A 16,850-nucleotide genomic window follows, 5' to 3' on the forward strand; every position below is an offset into this window, starting at 1 on the left:
GCCCCCCTTGTGGTTGAAGTTGGTGCATGGGCTTGCTGTAGGCTTCCTGATGGGAGGGACTGGTGTCTGCCCACTGGTAGGTGGGGCTGATTCCTATCCCTCTGGTGAATGGAGCTTTGTTTCTCAGTGAGATTAGAGGTGGCTGTGTGCCTGGGGGTCTTTAGGCAGTCTGTTTACTGATGCGTGGGGCAGGAATATTGTTTGGCCTGGGGTTTCCCAGTGCTGATGGGTAGGGCCATATTTTCCCAAAATGGCCACCTCTAGAGGAGCACACGCTGATGAATTTTTCCCAAGATGTTTGCCCCCAATGTCCCTCCCCCACAATGAGCCACAGTCACCCCCTGTTTTCCCAGAAGATCCTCCAAGAACTGCGGTCATGTCCAAACCAGATTCTTCTGGAGTCTCTGCTTTGCCATGGGACCCAGTGTACACGAAAACCTGTATGTGCCTTTGAAGAATGGGGTCTCTGTTTCACCCAGTCCCGTGGAGCTCCTGTGCACAAGCCCCCCTGGCCTTCAATGCTAGATACTATGGGGGCTCTTTCTCCCAATGCCAGATCCCCAGGCATGGGGACCTGACACAGAGCTCAGAACTCTCACTCCTGTAGGTGAGTCTCTGTGATACAGTTACTTTCCAGTCTGCGGCTGCCCACCCAGTGGTATGGGGTTGCTTACATCATGTAATCACCCCTCCTACCATGTTGATGTGGCCCCATCTTTGTCTTCTGGAGTAGAATATCTATTGGAAAGTTTCCAGTCTATTTGGTTCAAGGTCATTCAGCATTTGTTTGTAATTTTGTTGTTTTCATAAAAGAAGTTGAGCTCTATTTCTTCTATTCAGCCATCTTAATCCTGTCTCCTCCTCCAACATTATTGATCATTCCTTCCTATGTCATTTTGCTGGTCCCTCTTTATCTTTCCAACCTTGCAGTATCCCAGGATTCAATCCTGACTTCATTTTTTAGTTCATACTCACTTCCTAGGTAATCTCTTTTAGTCTCATGTATTTCATAATCATAAGCATTCCCAGGAGTTCCCGTCGTGGCGCAGTGGTTAACGAATCCAACTAGGAACCATGAGGTTGCGGGTTCGGTCCCTGCACTTGCTCAGTGGGTTAAAGATGTGGCGTTGCCGTGAGCTGTGGTGTAGGTTGCAGACGCGGCTTGGATCCCGCGTTGCTGTGGCTCTGGTGTAGGCTGGAGACTGCAGCTCCGATTCGACCCCTAGCCTGGGAACCTCCATATGCCGCGGGAGCGGCCCAAGAAATAGCAAAAAAGACAAAAAAAAAAAAGCATTCCCAGATTTATATCTCTGGCCTAGACATCTTCCAGAAACACCAGACTCCACATCTACTTAATATCAACATTTGCATATAAATGGGCATCTCAGATTTGACATATCCAAAATCCTTTTCCCCAAGCCCCTGCCAAACCTGCTTTTCCTATATAGTCTTTTTTACTAGTAAATGGAAACACCATTCTCTCTCTCTCTTTTTATTGCCATGCCCACAGAATGCTGAATTCCCAGGCCAGGGATTGAACTCATGCCACATCAGTAACCAGAGCCACAGCACTGACAATGCCAATCCTTAACCCACTGAGTCCCCAGGTAATTTCCAGAAACTCCGCTCTTACAGCTAGCCACTCAGGCTCAAATCCATAGAGATATTCTTGACTTCTCATTTTCTTTCACAATTCATATCCAATCAATTAGTACATTTTGCCTGCTTTGCCTTTAAGAAACAATCCCAAATCTTACCAGTAACATCCTTATGGAAGTCATTTTCTCTTGTGTAGGTGATTGCAGTGGTCTAACTGGTCTCCCTGCTTCTACCCTTGTTCCTCTACAGTCTGTTCTCCCAAACGAGAGTAATCCTCATAAAACATGAGTTAGACAATATCACTTCTCTGTTCAAAACCTTCCACTTGTTCTTCTGTCTCTCTCAAAATGAAAGCCACTATGCCTATCAGGGCCTGTAGAGCCCTATTTGAACTGGTACGCTATGACACCAACTATGCTGTCACCCTAGGCTTTGCACTTGCTGTGTGTTCTGACTGGAACACATTTCTCCTAGAACTCTGAATAGCTTCTTTACTCATTTCCTTCATGTCTCTGCTTAGATGTTGCTTTATCAATGAGGCCTCCCTGACAACTTTTTATAAATTTTAATATAAATTATAACATCACCACAGGAACCATTATCTTTTCCCTTTACCTGAATTTATCAGCAGAGTTCCTGTCACATGTGATACAAGTATTTCCAGGTCCTGGAATCAGAAAGGCTAGAGTTTTTTGTTTGTTTAGGGTTTTTTGTTTGTTTGTTTGATTTTTTTTTTTTTTTTTTTTTGGCTATACCAGCAGCCAGGACTTGAATCCGAGCCACAGCTGTGACCTATTCCAGAGCTGTGGTGACACCAGATCCTTAACGCACTGTACCACCGGTAAAACTCCCAGAGTGTTTTTTTGAATTTTGGCTTTGCCATTTGCTGTGATTTTAGGCAAATTTCTTAACATCTCTAATCTTCAGTTTAATCATTAAAATAATGGAGATGATAGTATTTACCCAGTAGAATCATGAGAAATAGATGAGCTCACTCAAATACCAGATATGTAGTGTATTCACTTACTGTTAGCTATTGTCATCTTCTCCATCATCATTATTAGTTGTCTGCTCCTCCTAATAGAATAGAAGTTTCTCAGGGTCAGGATTCACTGCTGCATCCCTGGCACTGAAAACAGAGCCTAGTGTGCAGTAGGTTCTCAATAAGTATTTAAGAAATGAATCCTTACAATAATCCTGGGAAGTAGCTGCTCTTATCCTCTTTTTACAGATAAGGAAATGCAGGCTCAAATAAGTTGAATGCCTCAAGTCTTTTGACTCCCAAGTACAATGGAATTAAGATTGTTTTAACAATGAGGAAGTATGTCACTTCCTTATAAGATGGACTGTCTGAAAGAGTGAGATCATTCTTAAGGGTCAGGGATTTTCCTGTAAAGCAGGTGTTCTGTAGACATAAATTGAAAACTAAATCCTAGTGGAAAAATCCTAAGGCATTTTAGGAAGTTGGGAAGCACAAAAAAATTATTTCTAACAAGAAAAGGCTTTTTTGAAGAAAAAAAAAAAACCCAAGAAAATGTTTGTCCAATGGGTGGGACAAACTGAAGGACTAATACAGAAGTTATTTGGAGTCTGGAAAATGGTACAGGCTATTGGCTAGGAGGCTCTCTTTTCTTTGGTGAAGGCAAAAGACATGTTCTTAGAAAAGCTGTTGTTCTCTAAGTCCTAGAAGTTAGGTTCCTTTCACTACATACAAATGCTAGGTGCTAGGAGATGTGTTAAACCCTCTGGGTACAAAGGAAAAATAATACAGTCTATATAATTCTTGCTCTCAAGAAATTCACAAGGTATAAAGGGAGATGTTTATACAGACAAATAACAAGGAGAGAGTACTGATAGCATACTGTCATAGAAGGTGCTCAAAGAAGCATGGGCATCATGGGTATATAGTAGAAAGCACCACATTCTGTTTTTGAGAGAAAGGCAGACAAATTTTCACAGAGGCATTATCTGAGATAAGTCTCAAGACTAAGTCTGAGCTCACTGAATAGATGTAAGAGGCCAGATCAAGGAGAGCCTTGATGGACTTGTCATAGATTGGATTTTATGCTTTAGGCATTATGGGGAACTCTGGGAAGAATAGAAGGACACAATGGAAGTAACTCTTGACGTGATGTGTACAATATATTTAAGATACATTTAAGATAGTGGAGGAAGAGAGATACCTTTAACAGGGTCAGTTAAAGTGTTCCTTACCTAGTTTCCTTTTTCTTTTCTTTTTTTCTCTGTCCTTTGGGTTTTATATTCTGGGATATTCTAAACTAAAAAGCAAGGACCAGCAAATACAAGAAGTAAGGATATTCTAAACTAAAAAGCAAGGATATTCTAAACTAAAAAGCAAGGACCAGCAAATACAAGAAGTAAGGATTCTGGAAGCTAGGCTCTATGAACTGCCCAGTTGTTCAGAGGACCTCTCCCTCTCCTCCATGTCCCTTGAGATTTAGCTGGCACTTTCTTTAGGCTCCCAGATATAGGAATGAATCTACTAACCTCTCTGCCCTTTTTTCCCCCCTGCTCTTTCTCTCCTTGCAGAAGAAAAGCGAGGAGCCCTTCAGGTTATACTCTGGCCCTTTGGGGTCCTTTTTGTTGTCACTTCTCTCCCCTTCCTCCTGAGCTCTGTGCGTGTGTGTGTTTGTGTGTGTGTGTGTGCGCGTGTGTGTGCATATGATCTATGCCTCTGAGCTCTGGCTCATGCATCTCGTCTGTTTTTCCTGAAAGCAGTTTGTGTGCATGCTCCGTGCCCGTGTGTGCTCTTGCAAATATCCCTGGAGCACAGGGTGAGAATGTGTGTGCCAGCATGGTATACATTCATTGTAGCATGTGTGTGCTTAGACTTGGACTCAATTAAACTCCCCCACATACTAATTGCCCTCCTCTTTTCTTACTCTGCACAGTGTGTGTCCAGTTTCTACTTGTTGCTGCAGATTGGCATATGCTGTAATCCCTCGCAGAGCCCAGCATGCACACATACTTTGTATTTGAGAGCAGGAGCTGCTATAGGCATTTTGTGCCTTTTGCCTGGAGCCTAAGTGTGACTGTGCTTTTATGCTTCTGAATAGGCTTCCTGGTCTCTCTGTGAGCACAAGCTTCTATAGACCTGTGATGTGGTTTCCCCATGCCGTGTGAATGCATAGTGTATCAGTGTTCTGTGCCTGCAAGCACTTGTTCTTGAAGACAGTAATATTTTGCTTTGGCAGTGACTTGGGCCCTAGTGAACAATGAATCCTCCCCCATGGGTGTATGCACATGTTCTGTAGCCCTATGTGCAGAATCCATGGTCACCTATGTTTCCTCAGGTGCAAGTCATTTCTGTGAAGGTACCTCCTATTGGTACTTTGTCTAGACCTCCTCTGGTTCGCTCAGCCCTCCTTCTGTTCCTTGTGTGTGCATGCTCTATGCTGCGTCTGCAGGATTCTGCAGACTTGCTGTCCCTCCCACCCCCCTGCCCAAGCACAGGAAATATGTTATCTGAGCCTGTGAACCTTGCCTGCCAAAGACTTTTTGCGACTTTGTTTCCTTAAGCCCAGTGGTTTCTGGCAAACATCTAATTCTAGGTAGGAAATAACAGTCTGCTCAGTGCAGTGACTTTTTCCAAAGGGAGGATAAGTTCTGATTGATAGGATCAGGGAATTTAGGAATGGGCTACTCTCACATGCAACCTTAAGAGAATTGATTCAGCCACTTCTGGCTGCCTTTTGGGCCTGGCCTTTGCTCCACCATATCATCCCACTCACAGAACCAGGGCAGGAGGTGGAAGCAGCGAAATGTGCTCATGAAGGACTATAGGCAGTAGACAGGCTTGATTTGAGTACCAGCAACTAAAGGGTCTTACTGAGAAGGGTCTTGAGTCCAAAGTTCATCCTGCACCTACTGCTTACCAACTTTTACATCACCCATTAGTCTTTCCTACCTCTCATATTTTACTACTTGCCCCTCATTTTGTCTATAACTTCTCCCATCCTTAGCCCTCCCAAACTTTACCCCCTCTCCAGAGCTAAATAGCTTACTTGTACCTCCCTTGTTCTGGAGCTCATTTGCTCCAGGATGGTTAGCTGGAGCCCAGGTCTCAGGTGGTGGGGAAGTTGGGGTGGAGGAGCAGGAAGCCGCAGACCTGCCCATACTAAGTCTGTTGAGCCTACACAGCATGTACCATTGGTTCTCTGGAGAGGCTTGGCAGCTTTGGAACTCTCTCTGTACACTGCTTGAAGGATTTACTGTGGGGTTTTTGCACAGAAACCTTTAAAAAGTGTTTTCCAGCTATTCCTTCCTTGAATTAGTTGGTGCCCCAATTTTCAACTTCTTATTGTAGAGCTCATAAAATTCACCAGTGATGATCCAAATGTCTAATCTGCCCTGGGTTCTCTTGTTTTATGGAGTTTATCAAATGTGGAGTGTACTCAGTGTCAGTGATTTAGGGCTTCGTGGCACCTAAGCCAAGTCAAATTGAAAGATAACATAGGAATCCAGAAAGACCAGGTCTGACTGAGACAGTTAAGATAATTTAAGAATATAGCTGAAAGAAAGACCAGATTCTAAATGAAATTGTCCTTTTAGGCCTGGAAACCTAAATGGGCCCTTCTCCTGGCCTTAGCTAACTGTTATATATACAGTGGGTTATGTGAGGGGCCTATCGATTCTGGCAACTCTCACGCTCCCAGTGGACCTTAGTCCTAGGATCTCAGTAGGCTTGGCCTTATATCCTCCCCATTCACTGGGGAGAAAGGAGATGAAGTACTGTTTCAGCAGTCTGCTTGTTTCCCTGGCTGATCAAATGAGACATCAGGCTGGGTATGTCACCAGTGGGGTATGTGACCTGCACTGCTGCGAGCTTCCTACTTTTTACTGCTCATTGCCTGACCAAAAAAAAAAAAAAAAATAGCAGTCCCCCATCTTTCCAGGATCTAACTTATTTCTATCTCTTTTAAAAGATTCCAGATGATGGTGACCCCTCTTTGCCTCAGTGGCTCCCAGAAGGGTAAGTATTGTGCTACAAGATTTCTGTGAATTTTATGCAGTCTCTTATACTACTTCTAGCTTTTCTCTTGGGAAGCAGAATCAACTTTATCAGCTGGATTCTGGGGAAGGAAGAGGTTCCACTGTAGAGACTTTTTGGTTCTCTGGGGCAGAGGAGAGAACTCTGCAGACTGATTCCTCAGAAACAGAAAAGAGCTTTGCAGAGTGATTCCCCTGGAGCAGGGGAGGAACCTTTGGGGCTCCTCTATCCTTAGGCTAGAATGATGTATTGCATCATAATGGTGATATACCCTTCATTTATGAGAATGAGGAAATTAGAAAAATATCTGTGTTTAGAGACAGTTTCCTTCTATTCTGTTGTTCATAGTGTAGCTGATTAGATTACTCCCTGGGCTCCGTCCTACTTTAGCTGTTATGAGTCACCTACATACTCCATTCCACTCTAGTGAAGACAGAAGTAGCATCCCTTACGAGCTCTGTGTATTCTGTTTCTTGTCTGGGAGTTTCAGACCCATGTGATTGCACCAGAGAGTCATTTTAAACTGCTCAACTGCTGCCTGTAACTAACTGACTATTCTTAAGAGAGAAAAGAGATTAAGTGCCCCTCCCACTCCAGTGTACACTTCTCAAAATTACTTCTCAGGATCTTCCTTCTATCTTTGTCCCACAAAAGCCTTTTGACATCAGAATTCTCAGTGGCTGCCTCCTCTTGCTTCTCACCAGGGAAGAAAAAAGATCATATCAAAAAGTTACCTACTACATTTTTACATGTTCCTTTTCCTTGTGATTTGTCTTTTTTATAGCAAAAGTTAATCATGTGAATGAGCAACCCTTTTTTCTTTTGTCAAAAGCTCATCTTTGTTGCAGAAAAACTTCTTGGCTTATGTGGGATGTTTTATGGTTTTTTATGCCACAAACTTGGGGCACCAGTTGCTTCTTCAACAGCCCTTCTTCAGGGCTTTAGCTCCTTTCTTCAAATAATTGTTTTTTTCTTTTTAGGGCCACACGTGTGGCATATGGAAGTTCCCAGGGGCTAGGGGTTGAATAAGAGCTGTAGTTGTGGGCCTACACCACAGCCACAGCAATGCAGGATCCGAGCTGAATCTGCGAACTACACTGCAGCTCACGGCAATGCTGGATCCTTAACCCACTGAGCAAGGCTAGGAACTGAATCTGCATCCTCATGGATACTAGTTGGGTTTGTTACCACTGAGCCACAGTGGAAACTCACAGGCTATTTTATTTAATTTAAAAAAGTGTTTGGCCACACCCATGGCATGTGGAAGTTCCTGGACCAGGGATCCAACCCTTGCCACAGCAGTGACCCAAACTGCTGCAGTGAAAATGCTGGATCCTTGACCCACTGTGCCACAAGAGAACTCCTCCAGGCTGTTTTAAAACGGAGCCATGCAGTGATTTTTCTAAATGCCTCCCTGTTGTCAACTTTCTATTGCTTCAGCTTAATCCTTGAAAGTTGTCAAAAGTTTGGAACTTGTGTAGCTGTGGTAGTCTCATTGAGAACAAAGTTCACTGCCTGCATTCAGGAAGCTAGATGTTTAGAAATCAACATTGCTGATAATTGACTGCGTGTTTCAACTCTTGACCTTGACCCAAGTGGCTCCATCTTTTGCCTTTAGCTGTCAGTACACACTTTCTTCTGTGGCATTTCTCTTTTCAGACCAGTTGTACCACTTAGCCACTCCACTTTACCTACCTCATTGCTTTCATTAAAGTCAAGTACATGAATTATTTTCATTGAGGCTCAGAATGACAGCTTCTAAAAGGTCAGAGAGATTTTGTAGTTCATCCCCCTCGTTTTATAGAAGTGATACTGAGACCCAAAGAGAGGAAGGAATTTCAGCAGAGGACATGGATTAAGTTGGAGGTAAAATTCGGGTTATCTCTATGAGAATGTTGTTCTTTTTGAGAAATTCTGTTTTTTTAAATTGCATATTATTATAGAAGAACAAGCAAAGAACAATGATATTAATAAGTGTAGAAGAAGTATACAAGTTTTAGACATCTCAAATTGCTCCAGCTATAATTTTTTCCCATTGACATGACCATAATGCTAAGCCAGACTCAGAGTCTCTTTGCTGTTTCCTTCCTAAATGGTCTCCCACAACCACCGTCCAAATGATCTTTTGAAGTCTCCCATTCATTTCTCCTGCATCTGCTTGAGTATGCAGGTTCCTTTTTCCATGGAGACCCTTTTTCTTCAGAAGGCTTGGATGACAGAATTGGTGACCCTTTTACCCAGATTGGGGAAGGTTTCCTTTCTACATGTTATTGACTGGCAGTCTTGCTCACATGAGCAGCAGCTCTTATGTAGAACTATTCCTGTGGGTTCTGTTCTAGCACAGGTCAGGAAAGACTAACCTTGAGGGATCAGTGTCTCTGGCCTGAGTTTAGAGAGGAGCTATCTTAACCACCAGTTCTTACCTTGCTTTATGGAGCACAAGCGCCTTCAGATAAACAAAGGAGCCTTGGACTGGCACTGTGGGATAAAAAAGATCTCAGTCCTCGGCTGAAAACCTTAGAAGGAGACACTGAGAGCAGATTCCATTGTTCATCATTTCATGGCTTTATTTCCCTCCCTCACTTTCTGTCCTCCTTACCCCTCTCAAAGGCACATGGCAGAGATCTCAGTTCATCTTCTTCTGGGGCGAGGGTGAACAAGGAGAATGGAACACTGAACGTGCTAGTAACACAAGGCGGGACTGAAGATCCTGACATATTTTCCTCTCTCCCCAGGCCAGCTGGAGGGCTCTATGGCATTGATAGCATGCCAGATCTACGCAGGAAGAAGCCACTGCCACTTGTCAGCGATCTGGTGAGTAAGGACTCCTGTGCAGGCTTAGGCTGTAGCCTTAGGATATCTCCCACTGGGACTCGGCAAGCTGTCAGGACTGGAAGTGGGGCATTTAGTCGCTCACTGAGACTTAGTGATGGCTTCAGTGGGACCTTAAATTACCTCACTCCCTTGTCAGAGCCCAAGGTGCTCCATTAGCTCAAACTCCTGCCTGGCACATTTATAGCTTGAACCCTCAAAGCTGGGCTCTGGAGTCATCTTCTACTTATCCATCCTCTAGTTATCTCTTTGGCTTCCTTTGATGGCCTGTAATGCAAACTTCCTCTGGTTCTGACCTAGATCACTGCCCTTCATGTGTGATAAGCATGACCAGTATGACTCCTTCTTGGAGGTCAGGTGGAAGTCTCCCAAGACACAGGCTTTCTAGGCTATCTCTGTACTCCTAGTCCTTTACCTAGTGTCTAGCATTGAGAGGTAGTGATAAAAATTTGTGGAATTGAATTGAAACAGGTTTAGGAGTTACAGCTGATCTCAGGACCTCCAGGATGACCAGAAGCTCCCATTTGAGGTTATACCTCCTAAGACAGAATCACCTCAAAGAATTTTCTGTAGTTTGGCAGGTAGTAAGGGTGGAGTGGAGCCCAGGTCCTCCCAGAGTCCCAGAGCCATAGTTTAGCAAAGCCTGAACCTTTTTCTTATTTTCACTTTCTACTTCTATTTTCTTTTTCTTCTCCCTGTTCAATCTATTTTTTTTCTGTCCACTCCTTTTTCCATTTCTCTTGCATTCTGTGCTTTTTTTTCTCACCAGTTTCTCCCTCCTTAGTTGACTGAATAGAAGCATCCCCTGCTATTTTCTCTTCATCATTTCTTTCTTTCCTTCCTTTCCCCCTTGCTATTTGTATACCTTTCTCTTTTCCTCCTTTCCAAAGCATCTCTTCTCCCACCAACTCTTCATCAAGCTGTTCGGATGAAAATAAATTCTGATGTCATCTCTTTATTACCTTCTTCCTTGTCTTTCATCTTCATTTCTTCCTAATTCTTCTCATCCTCTGTTCCCTCTTTGCTCAATAGCTTTTTTTTTTTTTTAAACTTAACTGATTGGGTAGCAGTATCTTATTCATTTCTTGTTTCCTCTCGTCTGTCTTTTAACCTTGCCCATATTTCACTTTATGGCATAATTCTTCTAGGCCATGGACCCTGGTCAGCTGTCTGGGTTGAAGACAGTTTTTGGTGACTAGAGGTAGAGGGGGTTGGGACATATTTTCTACTTTGGGCTATAGGGAAGAACCTCTCAGTTGTCTCTGAAAGTTCTCATGCCCTTGGGGGGACTTTAACGTCATGTTGTTCCTTTCTCTGCTTCCTCTGCACAGGCTATGGTGAGTGTCTCCAGATCCCCTTTCTATCCTTTATAAGAGTCCACATCCCAGACCACCTGGGCACATCCTGTTTCTCTCGCTTAGGCTGATATAATGATTCTGTCTGCCTGGTGTCCACTGCCTTTGGCAAACCATGTGCCTCTCCAGGGGCGGCCCCTAAAGCTTGGACTTCGCAGATTCATGGGGCTCTTTCACACAAGTGCCTGGCTAGCAGGGCATCCCAGCTCTCATGCTTTAACGCCCTAGCCTGCTTGATTTCAATGAGTCTAGGCTCCATTGCCCCTTTTACTTACCAAATGCCCTGCTCATTTGGGCCACTGGCCTCCACAGCCCGCCTGTGATTGTGTGGGGATGGGGTGGTACCAGGCGGTAGAGGATATAGTATAGAATCATTGTTCCCAATGATGGTTCTTTTTTAAAAAAAAAAAAAAAATTATTTTATTTTATGGCCACACCCACGGGATATGGAAGTTCCTAGGACGGGGGTTGAATCTGAGCTGCAGCTGCAGCAATGCTGGATCCTTTAACCCATTGTGCCAGGCTGGGGATTGAGCCCACACCTCTGCAGTGGCCAAAGCCACTGCAGTTGGATTCTTAACCCACTGTGCTCCAGCAGGAACTGCCCAGTGATGGTTCTCAAATGTGACTCTGACAGAGTTGTGTGTCTGTCCTATTCATAATGATCTGTTACCTCTGTAATTCTAAACTTTTCATTTTCCTTTGCCTTCCTATAAACAAGGAGTTTCTCTGGGGTCAGATACCTAAAAATATTTCAGAAAAGAGAAACTCTTTGGATGATACATCCCTGACAGAAGTGCTGTTCTGACATTGTTAGAATAGTTCCTTCAGGGCCATGGGTTTTGATCTTATTAATCTTGGGTGCTTGTTACCTATTATCCATGGGCAGTCCCCTGTGAATAACAGTTAAAAAAAAATTATCATGAAATAGCTTTGGTCACTGAAACTCCCTTCCCAGGACTTTGCCCAGCCCTTGGTGGTAGCCAGAGCTGACAGTAAGTCTTCTCTCACAGTCATTGGTCCAGTCCCGGAAGGCAGGGATTACTTCTGCAATGGCTACACGTACCTCTCTCAAGGATGAAGAGCTGGTAAGTGACCCATGGGCTTTCATGAGTCCATTGGCCTATGGCCCAGTGATCGTCTACATAGCCATACTTATTGGGAATTCAAAAGTGTTGGGCACATGTTGATAATGAAATATGTAGATAGCATCAAGTCTTAGTTTTGCACACTGGGAGAGGCAAGGGTCCAGATCAAGGATAAACCTAAATTGCATCTTGGAGTATGTGACCACTGATGTCAGGATTTTATGGTGAGCCTAGTACCCTTTGTTTCCCTAAGAAGCCTGAATGCTGACTAGCATTCAGGTCAGACCTATCTTGGATGACCAGGGCACATGCTATTGGGGGCTTCTTTCTGCCAGGCTGAGCTATGGGCTGGGCCACACCAAAGCATCTTCTCAACTGCCAGAGGAGAAATCAGGGTTTTGGTAGCCCTGCAAGGGTCTTAGTTCTGGTATCTCCCAGAAGAGTGCTAAAGTCGCTGGTGGGGGCTGGAATATGTGTCTTTCAGAAATCCCATGTGTATAAGAAAACCCTGCAGGCCTTAATCTATCCCATCTCATGCACCACACCCCACAACTTTGAAGTCTGGACAGCCACTACCCCGACCTACTGCTATGAGTGTGAAGGCCTGCTCTGGGGTATTGCCCGGCAGGGCATGCGCTGCAGCGAATGTGGAGTCAAGTGCCATGAGAAGTGCCAGGACCTGCTCAATGCTGACTGCCTGCAGCGTGAGTGCCCCTGTGGAATGATGGGTGGGGAGCATGGGCAGCAGAATAGTTGCAACAAAGAGCTAGGATGGCTGATCATCATTCCTCCAATCTGCCTGATTCTGAAGTTCTTTCCTTTTTAGAGAAAGTAGCATCCTGAGTTAAGAGGCATTGCCTTTCCAAATAAGAACAGCAACCAAAAAAACCACAAAAAACAAAAACAAAAAAAAACTGGAGTTCCTGTTGTGGCACAGTGGAAATGAATCTGACTAGGAACCATGAGGTTGTGGGTTTGATCCCTGACCTTGCTCATTGGGCTAAGGATCTGGTGTTGCCGTGAGCTGTGGTGTGGGTTGCAGACACAGCTCAGATCTGGCGTTGCTGTGGCTGTGGTGTAGGCCTGCAGCTGTAGCTCCGATTCGACCCCTAGCCTGGAAACCTCCATATGCCTCGAGTGTGGCCCTGAAAAGCAAAACAAAACAAAAACAAATAAGAGTCCTTGTAGAACACCTACATTTAGCACATTTAGGAAAAATTCATTGAGCTTTTTATGGCCCTGTGGACATACTGCCCAAATGAATAGAGCTGTGTTATTCAGGGACTCAAACTAATGAGAAGAGAGAGTTCTGTGAGGCTCTAGTCCTCACAGAGGAACCTCCTCAGGTTTAGACCCTAGGACTCAGGGAAGGTGGCATGTATTCCCTGCTTACAGATTGAGCTTTTAGACAACAGTGCCAAGAACAGAAGTTTCAAATGGATCAGGCAGAGGTCCAGAAGGAGAATGTGCCAGACTCCCAAGGCCCTTGTTAAATACGTGACTTGTTCTGCCACGGTAGAGGGAACAGGAGCAGGAAAAGCAACAAGTCTCTGTCACAGGAGGTGGTAGCACTCCAAGTTCTTGTCTCCTTGCTCCACTCCTGCTTGACTCGCACTACTGTGGCTAGACCCCAGGAAGAGCAGGCATAGGGAATGTGGAAAAGTATTTTCTTGCCCCTTCCAGGTGTTACTCAGAGCCAAGCCATAGCAATGAATGCTTCAATGATTGTGGTAGAAGAAAGAAAGGTCCCCTTTACACTCACAAGCACTTGACTCTCCCAAGGAAAGATATGTGACATAAAACAGGCCCAATCTTCAAGGAATTGTTCACTTAAAATGTCTTTCTTTGAAGAACCCTACATTGGTGCTAGTGGCATGGTAGACATGAAGAGACAACCAGCACATAGCAGTAGAGATGGATGCTGGTGATGACTTTGACCAAATCCATCATGAGGGAGTGACAAGCCAGGGACCAGTAGGCTCCTGCTTTAATTGCTAAGAGCTAGCAGCTGGCTTCATAGGTTGCTTAATGGAAAACTCTGAAATCCTGCTCTGCAGCTAGGATGTCCATCTTCTCCTTTCATAGGTCCCCATCCAGGGAAACAGCATTACATGGGATATGCTAAATGGCAAGAGTAGGATGTAGCCCGGGGCATTTTTCATTTATCAGAAAATATCTCCTGCCTAGGGCTTCTCTAAAGTACATGGTGGAACCAAATGCCCTGCTGTAGGCTTCCCTGGGCAAGAAACCTGCTTTCCCTCCTCCCAGGGTTAGGATGCATATATTGACTTTCCTTTTTTTGCTCCAAGTTTTGTAATAAAGGCTTAAGCCTTTGGAGACTGGAGAGCGGTTAAGAGCCAGTCTGCAAGACCAATAAAGGAAGGATAGGTCCTCCACTCTAAGAAGCCTGGTTGGTGAAATACACTGGAGGAGTCTGTGTTCTGCCATAATCCTTAAGACAGCAGAGAAAGCTTACTCACCTCTGACATGAGCTGGCTGTGGTCATGGCTGGTGAAAATGACCCTTGGATAATAATAATGATGGTAACAATAATAGGGCCATTTATTGTTCAGTAAATGAAATATCTAGCCCAACGCTAGATGCCGGGCACTGGGCTAGATGCTTTTCATATGCTATCTAATATAATGCTTATTACAGATCCTGAGAGATAAGTGCCATTTCCTCCTCTTAGAAGTCTGTCTACCAAGCAAGTAGTGGTAGAGTCAGGATTTGAACCCAAGTCTGTCTGATTCCAAAGGCCATGCTTTTCCCACCATACCACACTCTTTGCTGAGATTGAAGGCGCTGGAGCTATGGGGCAGAACTCAACTGTGTGCTGTGATGAATTCTGAGATCTGTATTACGGCTTGGCAGTTGGATGAGATTGGTGGAGTTGTTATGCCCACCCACCACCCCTCCCTGAAAACTGGGATGCCCATTGTGATATTTTGACCCCATTCCTCAGCCACATCCTTGATCTGGTAGGTGGCCTGTTGGTTACCCTACTTTCTATCTCTGGCTATCCTGCAGGGGCTGCAGAAAAGAGCTCTAAACATGGCGCTGAGGACCGGACCCAGAACATTATCATGGCCATGAAGGACCGCATGAAGATCCGAGAGCGGAATAAACCAGAGATCTTTGAAGTCATCCGGGATGTCTTCAGTGTGAGCAAAGTTGCCCATGTGCAACAGATGAAAACAGTGAAGCAGAGTGTGCTGGATGGCACCTCCAAATGGTCAGCCAAGATTACCATCACTGGTGAGCAGGCCAGAGTTTTAGGGAAACTATGGGGAAGAGCCTGGGGAAGAAGCATCCTGAGTGTGAGGGAGCTGGGACTGGGGAGAAAGGGCACACAGAATGAGGGAAGGTGGAGGGCCTCATTATTCATCACTCCTCCTCTCCTAGACCCTGACACCAGGGGGTGCTGGGAGAGGCAAGACTGTACCTGAAAAGAGTATGAATACTTAATACAAGGCTAATATAAGGATTTGGTAACAATCTGATATTACAGACTTGAACAGTTTGATATCATAAGAGCTGTGGATGGGAGCTCAGAAGAAGGCAGATCAGGGTATAGTTGACCTGTAGCTTGCTAACTGGGTGGATATGGCTGAAGCATGCATGTATCAGAGTATGTAAGGACCTGTAGGGGTAAGTGATCAGTTAGGGCTCTGGTGGGGTGATGAGATTCTTGGGCTAGAATTTGAGAGAAAGGCTTGTGGCTTAGGACTAAGGATAAATGTGGAGGAGTGTTGAAATCTGCTCCTGTATAAAGAGGAGATAGAGGCTGCTCTGAGATGGGAAACATGTGAGTTGTTCTTTGGAGGGCTTATGACTTCTGGAATGTACTCTGAAACCTCCTTCTGTGTGTGTTTGGGTTGCAGTGGTGTGTGCCCAGGGCCTGCAGGCCAAGGACAAGACAGGATCCAGTGACCCTTATGTGACTGTGCAAGTGGGCAAAACCAAGAAGCGTACCAAGACCATTTTTGGGAACCTAAATCCTGTTTGGGAAGAGAAGTTCCATTTGTAAGTCATGGTGGGCTTTGTCTTACCTAAGATTTGCGTATATTTTGGGAGCAGGGTTAAATCCTGTTGTTCGAAGCTTGAGCTCTAAGAGGAATGAAGCAGAGGCAGTGGAGAAAACCCTTTTATCACATGCAGCACTTGGGCAGTGCCTATTCTTTCTCTGGCATTCTTCTGGTAGACTCTTGTGTCAGGGTTATTGTACCCAAGCCCTATCCTAACTAGGGCTATTAAAGAGGCCCCTGGGTACACCAAACTGCTTTTTCTAGCGCTAGAAAGATTTCTTACTGCTGAGTGACAGAAGCAGGGACTGCCCACCCAACTGTGTGCCTCCCAGCACTGCTCTTCTGCCTAGGAAGGATTAGTCTCTTCTAGGGAATGGGGAGGAAACATCCTTGTCCTACAGCTGGCTAATTCTGGCTCAAAGATAGAAATCGGAAATTTGAGAATTTTCCATTTCCCATAAGGGCTCTGCTTTTTCTTTGTGCCTCAGCTTCCATTCCTTACTCTTTTTTTTTTTTCTTTTTAGGGCCACACCTGCAGCACATGGATGTACGTTCCCAGGCTAGGGGTCAAATTGGAGCTACAGCTGCCAGCATATGCCACAGCCATAGCAATGCAGGATCCAAGCGGTAGCTGCTACCTACACCAAAGCTTATGGCAATGCCAGATCCTTAATCCACTGAGGGAGACCAAGGATGGAACCCACATCCTCATGGATACTAGTCGGATTCGTTTCTGCTGTGCCACAATGGGAACTCCCACACCCTACTCCTTTATCCATTACTCACTTTTTAAATAAACGATTTCATATGACAATTAGGAATGGTTGTTGAAAAATGACAAGCACTAGCCTAAGACTTGAACTGATGTCTGGTGCATCCAGATGCTTTGTCATACCCCTAATACCCATGACCAGGACTTTGAGTCTGAATCAGCTAT

The 16,850-nt window shown here is 44.8% G+C and overlaps 1 protein-coding gene across 6 annotated transcripts in view; it reads left to right on the forward strand.

Annotated features, from left to right (window-relative positions):
- UNC13B (unc-13 homolog B) overlaps positions 1 to 16,850 on the forward strand; it is a 240,564-nt gene that overhangs the window by 196,897 nt on the left and 26,817 nt on the right. For 5 of the 6 annotated variants that reach the window (XM_047767856.1, XM_047767851.1, XM_047767852.1 and 2 more), the window contains 6 exons: positions 6,546 to 6,592; positions 9,346 to 9,424; positions 11,811 to 11,885; positions 12,370 to 12,589; positions 14,916 to 15,143; positions 15,770 to 15,911. In XM_047767856.1, the coding sequence (XP_047623812.1) occupies positions 6,546 to 6,592; positions 9,346 to 9,424; positions 11,811 to 11,885; positions 12,370 to 12,589; positions 14,916 to 15,143; positions 15,770 to 15,911 (791 nt within the window). Of the gene's footprint in view, positions 1 to 4,149; positions 4,173 to 6,545; positions 6,593 to 9,345; positions 9,425 to 11,810; positions 11,886 to 12,369; positions 12,590 to 14,915; positions 15,144 to 15,769; positions 15,912 to 16,850 lie in introns of all 6 variants that reach the window. The other variant, XM_047767857.1, reaches the window with a different exon arrangement.

The sequence above is a fragment of the Phacochoerus africanus genome, chromosome 2 (assembly GCF_016906955.1).
Source record: "Phacochoerus africanus isolate WHEZ1 chromosome 2, ROS_Pafr_v1, whole genome shotgun sequence".
Lineage (NCBI taxonomy): Eukaryota > Metazoa > Chordata > Mammalia > Artiodactyla > Suidae > Phacochoerus > Phacochoerus africanus.